Below are 19,488 nucleotides of genomic sequence, written 5' to 3' on the forward strand. Positions count from 1 at the left end.
GAATAGAATAATAGAATAGAATAGAATAGAATAGAATGGAACAGAAGACTGTAAGAGTGACGCTGAGGCTCTGTGCATCTGAAACACACACACACACACACACACACACGGACTCTAATGTAATCAGGCAGGTGTGGGGGTCAGCGAGGGTTTATGGGTCGGGGTCGTGACCCCTGGTGTCGGTTCGTCTTTGTTGGACTGTGTTAATTAGAGTCTTTGGGTTCCATTGTGCACAGACACTTACCCACAATCCCTTCATTAAACGCTCCTGTGAGTTTGGCAGGTTGGCCGCGTGTTTTCGCACATTAATAATGGGAAAAAAATGCTGAGGAAATGTTGTGGGTTCAGAACACGTTAAGATCCGTGTAGAACATCTGTGACGGGCTGGAGATGACCACAGAACAAACTAACTAAAATCACATTTACAGTAATGCACTGCACAGGGTTATACTAATACTTGAAATAAACTACACTAACTGAATTCAAATACAATGGAATTATTAATAAAAAATAGAATTATTTAATTTAAACTAGTTCCCAAGGCCAATATAAATATATTTTAAAATAATATATAAAAGTTTTTTTTATTCAGATTGAAGTAAAAAATTCCCCTTGACCTACATCACTTTCCAAAATCTAACCAACAGCAGTGATGTCATTGTGATATTTGCATACTGACTCATGATTGGTCGCTGATAGTCACATTTGCACTGTAAATAGAGTGTCATGTTTCTCACGCGCGGTAAAGCGGCATTTCAGAGTCTGGAGCGAGAGGAAAAGCTTCAGCAGTCTGTAACTGGAAACTGTTATTGATTAATGATGACTAATCTGAATATTAGAGGAGCCGGAGCGATCAGTAGTGCTGAATACAGTGAGAAAGGGTTGAGTAAGTGTGAGGAGGGTGGAGGTGTCAGACGCGCCTCTTTACGGCCTGTGGTCTGAATCCACCCTCACATAAACTTTGTTTTTGTCCTGTTGCTGAATCAGGACGTCTGCTCACAGAAAGCGTCTTTCTTCTGCTGTTTTTACCACATTTAAGGGGTGTTTTTAGACATGACATATAGTAAACTGTAGTAAAATCACTCAATGTGTGGCCTGTCGTGGCTTATTGCTTTTATAAAGTGTCAAACAACGGCAATATGGTCTGTTTGTTCTATTAATAAAGAGAATGAATGATTGTTTTAGCTCATCTAATCTGAGTTTAGAGTGTGTGTATGATGTGTTTGTGTCTCTTTGAATAAACTCATAGTACGATGATTTGATTTGGCGCCGGCCGACACAAACAAGCGTCTCGTTAGAAACTTGTGCTGTTTGGCCTTGATGATGGAAAATCTCAGACACAGTCAAAGGACAAATGTGTGAAAGCGTCCGGATCGTCCGCAGATTTAACATCGGATCATTTGAAGGGTTTAGATCAGGATGAGATGATCAGGAACATCAGTCTGTTTTAGATGAACTAAAGTCTTCATCTTCTCCCTCATACAGGCTTCGTTTTGCTCGTACTGATTGAATTGTTAAAATTTTGCTTTACTTGAATGTAATTAGGGCCCTTTGTTTCAGTTTTTCCCAAATTTTGTTTTATTTTTCCCCAAATTACATTACATTTTAGTTTAATTCAATTTGAATAATCAAAAAAGGATGTCAATTGAATTCATACAGCTTTAACAATTTAATAATTTATTAGAATTTGAATGCCCTATTATGAATTGTGTTTTGTTTTTCCAGAAATTCTGTTTTCTGTTTTCATTTTTCTGAATTCTGTGTTTTATGATTTAATACAATTTTTTTTTTTTTTTTTTTTAAATCAACAACAGTGGTAATCAAATAAATGCATAAAAAATGTGATAATTTATGTAATCTTTTCAAATGTAATCAAATGAAATTTAAACAATTCCTTTCTTTTTTTGGCAAAAAAAAGTGCAGCACAACATTTTTAAAACATGGATGGAAATTGTGTAATATTCCTTAAAAATACTTTTTAATAAAATTTACTCTGAGAAGTACATTCTACTGTACTATATATATATATATATATATATATATATATATATATATATATATATATCATAAGTTCTTATAATTAACATAGACTGGATTAGTGTTGTCACGGTACCAAAATCCCAGTAGTCGGTACCAATACCATAAAAATTTTACGGTTCTCGGTACCAATTTCGGTACCACAGCAAAATCTGTTGGAACTATTTTACTATTTTATATAGCCTATTTTAAAAACATATTAAATATGGTAATCATACATATAAATATTTGGAGCGTGTGTGTATGTTTGTGTGTGTATATATACCTCAATGAAATAAAATTTGAAATATATAAAAAATAAATAAATGCTCAAACATCCATTTTGTAACAGACGTGCGTGTTTATTTTAGCTATTCCTTCAGTGAAACGAAGGCTGTAAAACTATTAAATAAATATCAGTAAATAATGGTAACCTAAATAATAAGAAAGTTAAATATTATTTACTGCTCTGCTCTTTGAGAGGGATGTGGGACACGAACAGGAAAGAGACCATTTCTCTTTTATAATATCTTCATGTTTTCTCCTGATGTTACACACAACTGACACTTGTTGTAAAAGGTCTGAAGAGCGAGTTTCATCTTCACACATTCAGGCTGTGTTTGATTTAGCGCTGCCAGGGAAAGCGAAAGTAAAAATCACCAGCATGTGTGAAATGCGCTTTAGGCTATACAAATAAACTTGACGCGCCTTATAAAGTCTAATAACAAACACAAACTGTGTTAAATAGAAACTGATGTGCAAGCAAAAAGGTTTCTGTCCTACGGTTTTTTTCTACTTTACCACAGTAAAGAATGCGAATATAATAGGCCTAAATGCGAACGAAAGAAAGAAACGTTTATAATCCCCTGTGTGAGTGAAGATTTGGGAAAAGAAACAGAGATTTCATGTTCAGTGGAATAGTTAATGGAATATTGTTAAATTCTCTGATAATCAGGTGACCAGATCGTGATTCACAAAACAGAATACAAAGCTTAAATGTATAGACTCTCATACCTCTCTCATTCGGCATGAACAAAAATGTTTCCATGGCTGTGATGTCACAATTAATTGCTAACCTGTTATTTCTTTTGTAAACAAAGCTTTGTGCTTCACTCGTGTCATATTCACGTAAATACTGGCACAGCCCTATCAGTGGGTACCGAATATACCCGGATTCTCTGTACTACCAGTACTACAGAAATGCTGGTATCATCACATTTTCAAAATTTCAGTACCAACTTGGTACCGAAGTACCGGTACTTTTGACAACACTAGACTGGATGAAATAGAGGTTTATGTATTTGTACAGAGGCAGTATCTGTTTCTCAGATATTGAGTTATGAGTTCTCATTAGTGCTCACACCAACACAAGCTGATGTCATTTACACAAGCGCTCTACTTAGTGAAGCACAGAAACTCCAGAGCTCATGCGGTGAAAACTACCGCAGTCATAACATACTTCATATGAGTCACACCAACTGAGACGTCACATCTGCACCATTCACTTCACTTCTCCTGGAGTGAGTCTGAGTTAGTTAGTTCTTAGGATTGAATCAGCATCTTCTGGATTACAAGCTCAGATATTTACCTGCTAATTCACCGGTAGCCTGTGTGTGTAAGAACCCAAACACAGCTGAGCAAACACAGACACACACACAGCTTAATGCTTCTTGTTATGAGCCATGTTTGCTTTAGTAAGGTGATTTTACTACGGTGAAGCTTCTCAGGTGAGATGTTTAGAGGTGTTGCTGACGTCACGCCGTCTGCAGAATCCTCTCTGTGTTTTACACAGAGGAAGGGCCTGTTTCTCACACAGATACACTAAGTTTAGGGTCAGTAAGATTTGTTTTTGAGTCTCTTCTGCTCACCAAAGCTGCATTTATTTGATAAAAATACAGTAAAAATAGTGAAATATTTTTATGATTTAAAATAGCTGTTTTCTAAGTGAATATATAGTAAAGTGTAATTTATTCCTGTGATCAAAGCTGAATTTTCAGCATCATTACTCCAGTCTTCAGTGTCACATGATCCTTCAGAAATCATTCTAATATGATGATTTGATGATCAAGAAACATTTATGATTATTATCAATGTTGAAAATAGTTTGTATTTTTATGGAAACTGATACATTTTATTTTTAAAGGATTCTTTGATAAATAGAAAGTTCAGAAGAACAGCATTTATTTTGAAATAGAATCTTTTGTAACATTATAAACATCTTTACTGTCACTTTTGATCAATTTAATGCATCCTTGATGAATAAAAGTACTAATTCTTTCGGAAAAAAAATACTAACCCCAAGTTTTTTTAATGGTAGTGCAATTATGCAAATATTTATGTATCAAAAAGTCATAAAGCTGTATTTTTAAAAAAGTATAATACTCAGATATTGTCATTTGCAAGTTCCTTTAGCTGTTGTATATCTGTTTTTGATGCTATACAGAAAATCTTGCACTGTTATGATGCATAAAAATATGCATAGAAGCTTGCGTCTCCCGCCGTGGCTGTAATGAATCAATTCCCACATTGTTTTTCTTTTCTAAACTTCCTCTGAACAGTCTAGCGCTCTTGCAGCGGTGCATTGACATCAGCGCTTTTCTAAAAATGCTCTAAAAACCTCTTTCTAAAAGAGTGAGAGGACGGATTATGCCTCTTTACCCAGCGTCCCCCGCATGATTCTTGCTGTGACGCTTTCTTAGTCCTCTTGAGAAGTTTTGTTTCGCCGTACCCAGCATTCCCGGTGAGTGACTTCAAAGCCTCTCTGATTGTCTCATGCTCCGTGGCGGCGCATTGTGCTGGATTTGCATATTCATGAGGATTGTCTTTCTCTCGCTCACCAGTGGCTCACGGTTGGGATGCTGGGAGCTTGAAAGCAGGACACCATGAGACCTGAAGAAACTCTCAGGAATTACAACAGTTAGACGTTCAGGGTCTGTCTTCAGTGAGGGAAACTGAAGTGCTTTAGAGTTCGGTTTTACAGCAAAATGTACATTGTTTTTTCATGCACCAGTCAATTTTGAGATGTTGGACTGTTTGGCATTTCATACTGTGCTGTTTCAGACTAGTGGAAGAAAACATCCAAACTACACTTTTAAGTGTTCATTTTATTGCACTTTATCTATTTGCATCTGTAGATTTCAATTGCAATACATATCTTTAAAGAGTTTTTTCTCCACTTCAGCAGCACTTACAAACACCAAAACTTACAGATTTATTCCTGTCTATATTCTGAAGATTTTTACTGATGGGATTGTTCATATTGTATAATTCACCTGATTTATATAAGTTTTTATTACAAAAAACATGGTATTTTTTTCTGTCTTTTGGCAGTATTTTCTGATTTTATATATATATATATATATATATGTGTGTGTGTGTATAAACTAATTACTATTTTAAGTGATTTTATTTTGTTTGATTGCATTAAGAAGCATTTGTATTACAAGATTTCTGAAATTTTATGTTTAAATATGCAAATGAATTGAGGCATTATGTAATTAAACATGCACTCAAAATTCTTTGCTTTATTTTGTATATTATATATTTATATTATTTATTTTGTGTGTATATATATACACATATATATATATATATATATATATACACATATATATATATATATATATATATATATAAGTTATATAACTTTTAACTATATTTAAAAACAAACAACAACAGTACTAAAAGTTTAACTAAAATTAAAATGAAAACAAACAAAAAAAAGCACAAAAACAAATTCAAAATATTAATAAAATCTATAACAGTATCTCTGTAATACACTCCCCTCTGTAAAACTTTTAACTCCAATAAGTCAACAAAATAAAATAAGAATTTTTAGTGCATATTTATTTACATAATGCCTAATTTGCATATTTAAACATAACATTTCAGAAAACTTGTAATACAATAAAATGCTTGCAATTAATGTAATCAAATAGCTGTGGAAGTTTGGTATCTTCTATATTATCTTCTTTACCTTGTTCACATTAAAATAGTTAGTGATTAGTTTAAACCATCAGGACACAGATAATCAGATGTTGTTGAGTCTCAGAGAGGATGGGCCGGAGATGCCGATGGTCTGATGGCGCGATCCGATTGGGTTTCCCACCTGTGTGCAGCTGTCGGCTCGTAGGAAGCGGAATGTCTTTCCCAGATTCCGTGACCGAACTCTCAACGGCCTCTCAAGACGACAGAAAATCCCCTGTTGAAATTTCACAGTGGCAGGGGTCAGCGGCGCTGTCAGCCGCAACATCGCTCACGGCTCGCATTCCCTCAGCCGCTATTGTAATTCAAGAGTCCGTGCCATCGCCGCCGCTGGTGCCCGCGTCCTTTGTTCCTCACTTGAGTTGTGAATTTTGCGGTTGTCTCACAGATTTTCCAGCAGCATGTGAGCGACAGAGACGTCTGGCCGTAAATCCACACAGATTCTGAAACGCTTGCTTTTTCACATGCAAGTAAACGTTAGCTGGAGCTTTTGTGTGTTTGTTGGTTAAATATACTGTATTTTTGGCAACAATAAAACCTCTTAAACGGATAGTTCACCCAAAAATAATGTTGTTTACCTTATTATCCAGACTTCTGAACCACAGTATATGGTGCATCAAGACGTTTGACTTCAGAAGATCTGTGATGGCTTTGCATGTACTGTATGTACACTACCAAAAAAAGTTTTGTGTTGAAAGAAATTAATAATTGTATTTGGCACGGATGCATTAAATTGATGAAAAACTGATAGTAAAGACATTTATAATTCTGTTCTTTTGGACTTTCTATTCATCAAAGAATCCTGAAAAATAAAATGTATCAGAGTTTCAACAAAAATATGAAACTGTTTTCAACATTGATAATAATCATAAATGTTTCTTGAGCAGCAAATCATCATATCAGAATGATTTCTGAAGGATCATGTGACACTGAAGACTGGAGTAATGATGCTGAAAATTCAGCTTTGATCACAGGAATAAATTACACTTTACTATATATTCACATAGAAAACAGCTGATTTACATTGTAAAAATATTTCACTATTTTTACTGTATTTTTGATCAAACAATTGTGAGGAGAAGAGACTTTCAATAACTTTCAGTAACATAAAAAAAAAAAAAAAAATCTCACGACTCCAAAATTGTACAGTTGCATTTAGCGAATGGGTTGTTTTAACCCAGCAAAATGGGTTGTTTTAACCCAGCAAAATGGGTTGTTTTAACCCAGCAAAATGGGTTGTTTTAACCCAGCGGATGGGCCATTTTAACCCAGCAAATGGGTTGTTTTAACCCAGCGGATGGGCCATTTTAACCCAGCAAATGGGCCGTTTTAACCCAGCGGATGGGCCATTTTAACCCAGCAAATGGGTTGTTTTAACCCAGCGGATGGGCCATTTTAACCCAGCAAATGGGTTGTTTTAACCCAGCGGATAGGCTGTTTTAACCCAGCAGATAGGCTGTTTTAACCCAGCAAATGGGTTGTTTTAACCCAGCGGATGGGCCATTTTAACCCAGCAAATGGGTTGTTTTAACCCAGCGGATGGGTTGTTTTAACCCAACAAATGGGTTGTTTTAACCCAGCGAATGGGCTGTTTTAACCTAGCAAATGGGTTGTTTTAACCCAGCGGATAGGCTGTTTTAACCCAGCAAATGGTTTTTTTTTTTTAACCCAGCAGATAGGCTGTTTTAACCCAGCGAATGGGCTGTTTTAACCTAGCAAATGGGTTGTTTTAACCCAGCAGATAGGCTGTTTTAACCCAGCAAAGTTTTTTTTTAACCCAGCAGATAGGCTGTTTTAACCCAGCAAATGGGTTGTTTTAACCCAGCGAATGGGTTGTTTTAACCCAGGGAATGGGCTGTTTTAACCCAGCAGATAGGCTGTTTTAACCCAGCAAATGGGTTGTTTTAACCCAGCGGGTAGGCTGTTTTAACCCAGTGGATTATTGAGTTATTTTAACCAGAATTGTAGACAGAATTGTTGGTTGCTGCAGGATTGTTTGCGGCTCATTATCCTCTGCAGTGATTCATATTTCAGGGCTGGTTTTGGGTGGAGTTTGTGTTGTGGAATCAGAGCATGCGGCCCCTCGCTTTCCCCCGGACGTCCCATTCTTCAGCAGGGCTCGAGCGGGCCTCACGCTGGGCGTTTGATAGAGCTCGCAGCGAGTGTGTGAGCGGGCCTGACCTACTCACAGCTCCAAACGCCCCAGCTTCCCGAGAGGTCGCCCCGATCGCATGTAATCACACCAAATGAGCGCTGACAGCACCAGTGCCGCAGTCACATCACTGCCGCCCCACTGAACTCTCTATTCTTCCTGCTCTCACTTTCTCTTTGTTTTTAGCTCATCCAAAAACATCCATTCACACAAACACACACACACACACAAACTTGCACAAACTTTGTGAAAATGACCAGAAAACGTTGGCAGTGCCTGGAGGAGAAAGAGTTAATAAATTTTGACTTTTCAGTGTGAGTTAAATCTCTTTTTGCCCATTTTACCTGTAAAATCTGCTTGGAAAAAAAATATGATCAGAATATCGACTTGCCTAATAATTATGCACGCACTGTATATTTATCCAATATTCAAGTGCTCAGTGTCTCGTATGAAGTGTCTCGTCCTGCATCCTGGCCTTTCAGTGATCTTCTGGTCTGTAGATGTGGCGCAGGGATTCTTCCACCTGTTTTCTGGCCCAGCAGGTGAAAACGATGCACCTGATCTGCTGAACATGTGAAGTTCTGGCTCTGTGCTCTTGATGTGATCTCAGTAATGGCTTAAGTTGTATCTGCTGTAGTAGTGATTGCTGGTCTGGAGGGTTCGGGTGAGATTAGGGCGAGAGGAGGCGTGTCGTGGCCTGAGGTGAGTCCCGCCATCACCTGACGTGTCAATGGCTTTTGTCATACACTCTTTCTGCTCTGATGTGTTTTTACTGGCTGCTTTGTGTTCTTTATCCCACCCATAATGAGCTGTCAATCAACCGCTGGCACCCTAAAGGGGAAAGGAGGAAATGCTTAACCAACCCGGCAGGAACTAGTTTTTACAGCTCTCTGAGTGAGAATACATGGTGTGTGATTTGCTTTCATGTTTTTGATGTCAAACTACCTGGAGAAACTTTCTGTAAACTATGTTGTTTTTAGTTGCAATTTACACTCTAGAAAATGCTGGGTTAAAAAACAACCCAAGTTGGGTTGAAAATGGATAAAGTCAGTGGTTGAGTTGTTTTAACCCAGCGGTTGGGTTAAATGTTTGCCAAACATGCTGGGTAGTTTTATTTAACCCTATTAACCCTATTAACCCCCAACTATTGTTTAAAAATTACTGTATTTCTTGCTTAAAATGAACCCAAAATATGTTGGAAATTAAAAATCAGACACATAATTACTAGAGGCAACAATAATAATCAAAAGGTAAACGTTTATTAATAAGCAATTTAATAAATGTTTATTGTTTAATTATTATTCTTTAAACATATTAATACATGTTTATTTCCAACATATTTTGGGTTCATTTTAAGCAAGAAATACAGTAATTTTTAAACAATAGTTGAGATAAATAAAACTACCCAGCAGGTTGGGCAAACATTTAACCCAACCACTGGGTTAAGACAACCCATTCACTAGGTTAAAAAAAAAAACTATTCGCTGGGTTAAAACAGCCCAATCGCTGGGTTACAACAGCCCAATCGCTGGGTTAAAAAAGCCAATTTGCTGGTTTAAAAAAGCCAATTCACTGGGTTAAACCAGCCCAATTCGCTGGGTTAAAACAGCCCAATTTGCTGGGTTAAAACAACCCAATTCGCTGGGTTAAAACAGCCCAATCGCTGGGTTAAAAAAAAACCAATTCGCTGGGTTAAAACAACCCAATCGCTGGGTTAAAAAAGCCAATTTGCTGGGTTAAAAAAGCCAATTCACTGGGTTAAAACAGCCCAATTTGCTGGGTTAAAACAGCCCAATCGCTGGGTTACAACAGCCCAATCGCTGGGTTAAAAAAGCCGATTTGCTGGGTTAAAAAAGCCAATTCACTGGGTTAAACCAGCCCAATTCGCTGGGTTAAAATAGCCCAATTTGCTGGGTTAAAACAACCCAATTCGCTGGGTTAAAACAGCCCAATCGCTGGGTTAAAAAAAAAATAATTCGCTGGGTTAAAACAACCCAATTCGCTGGGTTAAAACAACCCAATCACGCTGGGTTTGTCCATTTTCAAACCAACTTGGGTTGTTTTTAACTTGTTTAATTCAATCATCACTAGTACTAGATAACGATGTGATCAAACCTCTTATTATTAAAGCTCAATGTGTAACTCTTACAGAAGCCTACAGTGAACATACTAGCAACTGCATGATAAAAATGGTTTAAAACACTGTTGCATCTGCATAGCAACACCCTAGAAACTACCCTATCATTATGTCAGAGAGTTTTGCTCCGGCAAACACCACTCACATTATTTTCACAAAATGAATTCTAGCTAATAAATCCAAGCTAACTGTTGTTGGTTTGTCGGTGCAGCAGGAGTTCAGGCACTGTGGTCACGTGACTCTCAGATCACGGGCGGCCCCGGGGCTGTTTTTGGGGGTCGACCGCCAATCCCATCCCTCCCTCCCCTGGCCTCCTTTCAGTGGACGCCCTCCCCTGTGCATGAGGAGGGTCCCGGCTGAGCCGTAGAGATCAACTGCTGCTTTTATTGTTTCTCCACAAGGTGTCCGGAGCGGAGGGGCCGTCCCAAACGCAGGGAGGGAGAGAGTAACACCCTCTTTCTCTCTGTCCATCACAGGCCGGCCGTCAGTGCGGAGTAACTGTGGAGGGAGCAGCGTGCGCGTACGTGTGTTTCCATGCCCTGGTCGCGCGGGCAGGCGGCTCGAGTCTCAGGGATGGAGCTTCAGGTTCGGACGGGGACCCGCTGGACACCTCTGCTGGTTCTGCTGGGAGTGATGTGTCTGCACTCGTCCACTCAGGGTGAGTATCTGTCGTGTTTATTGCCATCTTTTGCTTGCTGTTGTTCACCTTCAGTTCTGTGTCTGACCCCCTGTTGCTGCACGTCATGTTTCATGTTTAGAATATTTGTCGGACGGGCGCCAGAAATGCAGTGCCAAATATGCACCGGGGAGAACTATATACATTCCGTTTCAAATATGCACGGCTCGTTACGCAGAATGTGTACATGGAGTTTTAGGTTAAAGTGTATGTGCATGTGTGTGTTTTAGGAATCTGGAAAGTTTTTAATCACCTGTTAAATGCTACAAAAGAAACAAACAACAAGTCTGTCATTTAATATGATGAGTAATCATGAATAATAATTATGAAAGAATCAGAAAAATACTGCTCGAAATAATTATAGGGAGTTTGTCAACATGCAGGATGTCAAATTCATGTCACGATTGATATTAAGCTTTAATTAAAATGTAAAAATGAGTCTATGTCATGAGTAGTCGATGCAAAACGTGTCTGAGTTTTGGGTCAAGATTTTTAGGTTAAAATGTTTATGCTTGTGTGTATTTAAGATAACTGAGAAGTTTATAATCACCTGTCAAAAATCATAAGAGTTTGCCACACAGCAGTACATCAACTTCATGTTGAATATTTATTTTGGATGATTCATAAACTTTTATTAATGTGTGAAATTGACTTTCAGAGTCCATTTCAATTGATTCAGGGTTAAAACAACCCAATTCGCTGGGTTAAAACAACCCAATTCGCTGGGTTAAAACAACCCATTCACTGGGTTAAAACAACCAATTCGCTGGGTTAAAACAACCCAATTCGCTGGGTTAAAACAGCCAATTCGCTGGGTTAAAACAACCCAATTCGCTGGGTTAAAACAACCCATTCACTGGGTTAAAACAACCAATTCGCTGGGTTAAAACAACCCAATTCGCTGGGTTAAAACAGCCAATTCGCTGGGTTAAAACAACCCAATTCGCTGGGTTAAAACAACCCATTCACTGGGTTAAAACAACCAATTCGCTGGGTTAAAACAACCCAATTCGCTGGGTTAAAACAACCCATTCGCTGGGTTAAAACAACCAATTCGCTGGGTTAAAACAACCCAATTCGCTGGGTTAAAACAACCCATTCACTGGGTTAAAACAACCAATTCGCTGGGTTAAAACAACCCAATTCGCTGGGTTAAAACAACCCAATTCGCTGGGTTAAAACAACCCATTCACTGGGTTAAAACAACCAATTCGCTGGTTAAAACAACCCAATTCGCTGGGTTAAAACAACCCATTCACTGGGTTAAAACAGCCAATTCGCTGGGTTAAAACAACCCAATTCGCTGGGTTAAAACAACCCATTCACTGGGTTAAAACAACCAATTCGCTGGGTTAAAACAACCCAATTCGCTGGGTTAAAACAGCCAATTCGCTGGGTTAAAACAACCCAATTTGCTGGGTTAAAACAACCCAATTCGCTGGGTTAAAACAACCATGTAATCATAAAAATGCTGTTTGAAATGGTTTTAAAGAATTTGCCACACAGCTTTACACTAACTTCATGTTGAATATTTATTGTGGACGATTCATAAACTTTTATTAACACGTAAAATTAACTTTAGAGTCCATTTCAGCTGAATCAGCTCATATTTATAAACTTGCAGAGCTAGTTACGCGAAACATGAAGTTTGTTTATTATTCAACACCAAGATGTTAGGTTTGTTTTTGTGTATTTTGAGTGACTGAAAAGTTTCTGATCACCTGTCAAATGTGGTGACAAATTAACTTTTAAAAGTACAAATAAGCAGTTTGTCCATTAATATGATGAATAATCATGAATATTAAGGTTTTAGGTAATAGTGCTGTTTAAAGCATGTCAACATGTCGAATATACCAGATCTAATTCAGCAGGTGAAGCTGTTGTTCTAGTAAGCGTGAGATTGATTATGGAGCGGTGAATTGTGCTTTAACATGTATAAAGCGGTGAAAGTGGGATGACGTCTGTGTTGCTGCTTCTGGGTTTTTGCTGGTCAGTGAGGCATTTGGCGAAGTCTTTGAGACGTGGAGAAGTGATCTACTGTCAGACACTTGTTAAACACGCAGTTGGGCGTCAGGCTGTAAAATCAATTCCACTCTCACAGCCCACACACACACACACACACACACACACACACACACACACACACACAGACAAATACAGATGAACAAACACCCGCACATGCGCTCGCCCTCACCTAAAATAATTGAAACCCCTGTGTGTCACATTGAGGGTCAGAAATATCCCGCAGCTGGTGCACGTTCACATGGATTTACTGTTTCAGCTGCCGTCCGGCCCGACGCACAGTTAGGATTGAACTTCGGGAAGCTTCATGTGTTGGTTGTTGTGTGTTTGTCTGTATTGATTATGGTTTTGTTACATTTACCACCAGGCGCTTTTATCCAAAGCGACAAAAGCAGTTTGTTACAGAGCCAACAATATTCATAATGTACAATGCCAGGTTAGACAAGTTACTGAAGTCAACAAGAAATCAGCATTTATTTTCATACACATTCCTGGTTTTATTGTGTATAATTCATATTAACAAGACAACTTTTTTGTCTTTATAATCTTTAATTAAAATGTAAACACAAGTTTTTATTTTGGCCGCTCTGTGCTTTTGTACATGCGTTCACTTTTGATCAATTTAATGTGTCCTTGTGAATAAAAAGTATTTATTTATCTTACTTCAAAACTTTGAATGGTGCTATATTACGCTTTCCACAAAGATATGAACTGTTTTCAACATTAATAATAATCAGAAATGTTTATTGAGCAGCAAATCATCATATCAGAATGATTTCTGAAGGATCATGTGACACTGAAGACTGGAGTAATGATGCTGAAAATTCAGCTTTGATCACAGGAATAAATTACACTTTACTATATATTCACAGAGAAAACAGCTGTTTAAATTGTAAAAATATTTTACAATTTTTACTGTATTTTTAGTAAAATAAATGCAGCCTTCGTTCAAAAACAATAAACAAAACTTAATTATTCCAAATGTTTGACTGCCAGTATATAAACGTACGTTTCAAATCCCTTTGTATGTTTCACTCAGAAATATATCATAGTTTAGAAGTAAAATGGGTAGTGAACACGATGAACACTTTCATTTCCACCTGCGCAGCAGAGCATCTTTAGAAGTGCTTTAGCAGTTTCTTCAACTTCCTTCAGGGAATTTTTGACATTTCTGTTTCTAAACAGCTCCGTTTAAGTGCTGCATGATTCAGCCGGTGTTGTGGTTGGTGTCTCAAAGTTTAAGAGTCGTCTGTGCGCGTGCATTCCAGAGCGATTCTAATATCAGCGGCCGCGTGGAAGTGTCCAACACGTTTGTGTTACACAGTAATCATGTGTTTAAAGTATTTCATGCTCGGCAGACTGATAAGAGGAACAACTGGTGCCTTCAGTGTTTTATGGCAAGGTCAGTGTGGAGATAAACACATCTGCGCTTATGAAGGACCTTCATCTCATCTTCTCTTCTCTTCCTTGAGAAGTATTATTCATCTGATGTCTGATAAATGAAACTGTGCTTCATCTCATACATCTCTATTAAAATACTCTTAAAGAGATAGTGCACCCAAAAATGAAAATTCTGTCATTTACTCACCCTCAAGTTGTTCCAAACCTGTATTTTTGAGTTTCTCTGAGTATTTTTGAGTTTTTCTGAGTTTCTTTCTTGTTTGGAACATAAAAGAAGATATTTTGAAGAATGTTGGTAACTAAATAGTTAATGGTCCCCATTGACATGCATAGAATGGAAACAAATACTATGGAAGTCAATGGGGACCAACAAATGCTTAATTACCCACCTTCTTTTATGTTCCAAACAAGAAAGAAACTCATACAGAATTATTTTTCTGACCCCATTGGCATATATTTGTTCTTGTTTTAAGCACAAACTCTCTTAATATTTGAAAAGTCATTCTGCTTCTCAAGTAAATGCACTCTTAAAGGGATAGTGCACACCCCCCCCCCCCCCCCCCCCCCCCAAAAAAAGAAAGAAAATTCTGTCATCATTTACTCACCATTGTACCAAACCTGTATGAGTTTCTTACTTGTGTGGAACATAAAAAAAAGATATTTTGAAGAATGTTTGTAACCAAATAGTTGATGGTCCCCATTGACTTTCATACTATGGAAACAAATACTGTGGAAGTCAATGGGGACCAACAATAGCTTAATTACCCTCGTTCTTTTATGTTCCAAACAAGAAAGAAACTCATACAGGGTTATTTTTCTGACCCCATTGGCAGATATTTGTTCTTGTTTTAAGCACAAACTCTCTTAATATTTGAAAAGTCATTCTGCTTCTCAAGTAAATGCACTCTTAAAGGGATAGTGCACCCAAAAAAATAAAAAAAAATAAAAATCTGTCATCATTTATGTCACCCTTCTTCCAAATCTGAGTTTCTTTCTTGTTTGGAACATAAAAGATATTTTGTAGAATGTTGGTAACCAAATAGTTAATGGTCCCCATTGACTTCCATAGTATGGAAACAAATACTATGGAAGTCAATGGGGACCAACAATAGCTTAATTACCCACGTTCTTTTATGTTCCAAACAAGAAAGAAACTCATACAGAATTATTTTTCTGACCCCATTGGCAGATATTTGTTCTTGTTTTAAGCACTAACTCTCTTAATATTTGAAAAGTCATTTTGCTTCTCAAGTAAATGCACTCTTAAAGGGATAGTGCACCTAAAAAAGAAAAAAAAAAGAAAATTCTGTCATCATTTACACACCATTGTACCAAACCTGTATGAGTTTCTTACTTGTGTGGAACATAAAAAAAAAAGATATTTTGAAGAATGTTTGTAACCAAATAGTTGATGGTCCCCATTGACTTTCATACTATGGAAAAAAACACTGTGGAAGTCAATGGGGACCAACAAATGCTTAATTACCCACCTTCTTTTATGTTCCAAACAAGAAAGAAACTCATACAGGGTAATTTTTCTGACCCCATTGGCATATATTTGTTCTTGTTTTAAGCACAAACTCTTAATATTTGAAAAGTCATTCTGCTTCTCAAGTAAATGCACTCTTAAAGGGATAGTGCACCTAAAAAATAAAAAAAAAATCTGTCATCATTTACTCACCCTTCTTCCAAATCTGAGTTTCTTTCTTGTTTGGAACATAAAAGAAGATATTTTGAAGAATGTTGGTAACCAAATAGTTAATGGTCCCCACTGACTTGCATAGTATGGAAACAAATACTATAGAAGTCAATGGGGACCAACAAATGCTTAATTACCCACGTTCTTTTATGTTCCAAACAAGAAAGAAACTCATACAGGATTATCTATTTGTTCTTGTTTTAAGCACAAAATCTCTTAATATTTATATCTTCAGTCATTTTGCTTCTCAAGTAAATGTATCTTGATTTAAGAAAGTTTAGATATTTGTACTGGAAATTTGTGCAGTGTATATATCAGGCTCGTGGTGTCGGTCTGGTTGTTTTGTCCACCTGGACATGAGCAGGTGCTGCTGGTCTCTGTGAAGCGTTCTGGCTCTTGATAAGATGAAAACATGAGTCAAGGACAGACTGGAGTGGGAGAGAAGCGCTGCTTTATGGTTGTGTAGACTCAGCAGAGCTTCACGGTTCCTCCCGCACATGACTCATGCAGGAGTTTCTCTGTTCCCCCGCAGATGAGGAGCTCGTGTGGGCAGGTGGAGGATCACGCTTTCAGTTCAGTCGTTTCTGGGGTGTTTTTGGGTGAAATTCCCACAGGATCGTCTGGAGTGATGAGCGGAGACACAGGCAGTGTTCCCAAGAGTGAGTGTGTGTGTGTGTGTGTGTGTGATTGTTTGAATTATTCAATTCAATTTGATGGAATTTTACTATTATTTAAATTACTTAAACATTAAAAAAGGCTTAAAAAGTGTGTGTGTGTGTGTAATAGTATGAAGATTGAGTCACATGCTCCGTTTCTAAACCTAGCGAGCTGCCTATCTAGACAGCCTTTTAAGGGTTCATAGACATAGACACAGTGAAGTCTGTCAAACCACGACTTTATTTTCTAAGACTCATTTTGGCTAAGGCATGCATCCTTCATAAATAATTCCCAGAATGCATTGCGATGAGGTCAATGAAACATGAATATCACAGACAAGCAAAGACTGATACAAATATTGATTATAAACAGACTTATTTCATTAAGATCAACACAAATAGTTAGGTGTAATTAAAAATGGGCAGTTTAAATAGCTATTCATTTTATATTTCAAAAGAGACAAAGTACATGAATCAACATTCAAATAAATATAATGTAAGTTTCAAATCCCTGTGCTGTTCTTGTTTCACCATTGCAAACTCTCAAATATCAGACTCTGTTGTATCAGGTGCGAGTCGAGTCTCTTGTGCTCTTGTTTCTCATGAAGATCATTCCTGATGCATTAATGTTGAGGTTTTATCTCAGTTGACTGGGGTTTGGATCAGAGCTCTTATTCCACTGCTGCTGTTTTCAAGGTTACAGAGTTCTTGCCAAATATGACTGTATTGTATTTTTCAGGAACATGTGGTTTCTCTCCCTTTTCTTTGACAAATAAACATGTTTTTAAAACAGTTGCTTCTGTACTTTTAAATTCACTCTCTTTCTCTATTGTTATATAGTTTTATGAACAAAATTAATATTTTTATTCATCAAGGATGCATTAAATTGATTAAAAGTGATTAAAAATGTTTATAAGGTTACAAAATATTTCTATTTCAAATAAATGCTGTTCTTTTGAACTTTCTATTCATCAAATAATCCTGAAAAAAAAATGTACACAACTGTTTTCAACATTGATAATAATCATAAAAGTTTCTTGAGCAGCAAATCATCATATTAGAATGATTTCTGAAGGATCATGTGACACTGAAGACTGGAGTAATGATGCTGAAAATTCAGCTTTGATCACAGGAATAAATTACATTTTACAATATATTCACATAGAAAACAGCTGTTTTACATTATAATAATATTTCACTGTTTTTTTTACTGTATTTTAGACTTCCATAAACATTTAAAAATCTTACCGAACCCAAACTTTTAAACGGTAGTGTATGTACTCTATATATAAATATATTAAATATGTATATATGAAAATTGTTATTGAACACTGAATGGCTATCGATATGAGCTCATGGTGCCATAATTCTTATGATTTGCCAATGAGTTGTTTTTACAGTTTAGTTTTGATAAACGGACAGTTTGAGTTGTGAAAGTTACACTGTAAAAAAATTCTGGGTTAAAAACAACCAAAGTTAAATAAAACTACCCAGCACTTCGGGAAAACATTTAACTCAACCGCTGGGTTAAAACAGTCAATTCGCTGGGTTAAAACAACCCAATTCGTGGGGTTAAAACAATCGATCCGCTGGGTTAAAACAGCACACTTTCTGGGTTAAAACAACTAAATTTGCTGGGTTAAAACAACCCAGTTCATGGGGTTAAAACAGTCAATTCGCTGGGTTAAGTCAATTCGCTGGGTTAAAATAGTCAATACACTGGGTTAAAACAACCCAATTCGCAGGGTTAAAACAGTCAATTCGCTGGGTTAAAACAGTTAATTCGCTGGGTTAAAACAACCCAATTCGCGGGGTTAAAACAGTCAATTCGCGGGGTTAAAACAACCCAATTCACAGGATTAAAACAGTCCAATTCGCTGGGTTAAAACAGTCAGTTCGCTGGGTTAAAACAACCCAATTCGCGGGGTTAAAACAGTCAATTACCTGGGTTAAAACAACCCAATTAGCAGGGTTACAACGGTCCAATTCGCTGGGTTAATACAGTCAATTCGCTGGGTTAAAACAACCCAATTCACAGGGTTAAAACAGTCAATTCGCTGGGTTAATACAGTCAGTTCAATTCGCTGGGTTAATACAGTCAGTTCAATTCGCTGGGTTAATACAGTCAGTTCGCTGGGTTAAAACAACCCAATTCGCGGAGTTAAAACAGTCAATTCGCTGGGTTAAAACAACCCAATTCGCTGGGTTAAAACAACCCAATTCGCAGAGTTAAAACAGTCAATTCGCTGGGTTAAAACAACCCAATTCGCTGGGTTAAAACAACCCAATTCGCAGAGTTAAAACAGTCAATTCGCTGGGTTAAAACAATCCAATTCGCTGGGTTAAAACAGTCAATTCGCTGGGTTAAAACAACCCAATTCGCGGGGTTAAAACAGTCAATTCGCTGGGTTAATACAGTCAGTTCGCTGGGTTAAAACAACCCAATTCGCTGGGTTAATACAGTCCAGTTCGCAGAGTTAAAACAACCCAATTCGCTGGGTTAAAACAACCCAATTCGCTGGGTTAAAATAGTCAATTCGCTGGGTTAAAACAACCCAATTCGCTGGGTTAAAACAACCCATTTCACGGGGTTAAAACAGTCAGTTCGCTGGGTTAAAACAACCCAATTCGCGGAGTTAAAACAGTCAATTCGCTGGGTTAAAACAACCCAATTCGCTGGGTTAAAACAACCCAATTCGCAGAGTTAAAACAGTCAATTCGCTGGGTTAAAACAACCCAATTCGC

At 37.4% G+C, this 19,488-nt stretch overlaps 1 protein-coding gene across 2 annotated transcripts in view; it reads left to right on the top strand.

Moving 5' to 3' along the window:
- bmpr1bb (bone morphogenetic protein receptor, type IBb) overlaps nucleotides 1-19,488 on the top strand; it is a 92,355-nt gene that overhangs the window by 52,703 nt on the left and 20,164 nt on the right. For both annotated transcript variants that reach the window (XM_051911078.1, XM_051911079.1), the window contains one exon: nucleotides 10,766-10,947. In XM_051911078.1, the coding sequence (XP_051767038.1) occupies nucleotides 10,824-10,947 (124 nt within the window). In that variant the 5' untranslated portion in view covers nucleotides 10,766-10,823. The remainder of the gene's footprint in view (nucleotides 1-10,765; nucleotides 10,948-19,488) is intronic.

The sequence above is a fragment of the Ctenopharyngodon idella genome, chromosome 10 (genome assembly GCF_019924925.1).
Source record: "Ctenopharyngodon idella isolate HZGC_01 chromosome 10, HZGC01, whole genome shotgun sequence".
Taxonomy (NCBI): Eukaryota; Metazoa; Chordata; class Actinopteri; order Cypriniformes; family Xenocyprididae; genus Ctenopharyngodon; species Ctenopharyngodon idella.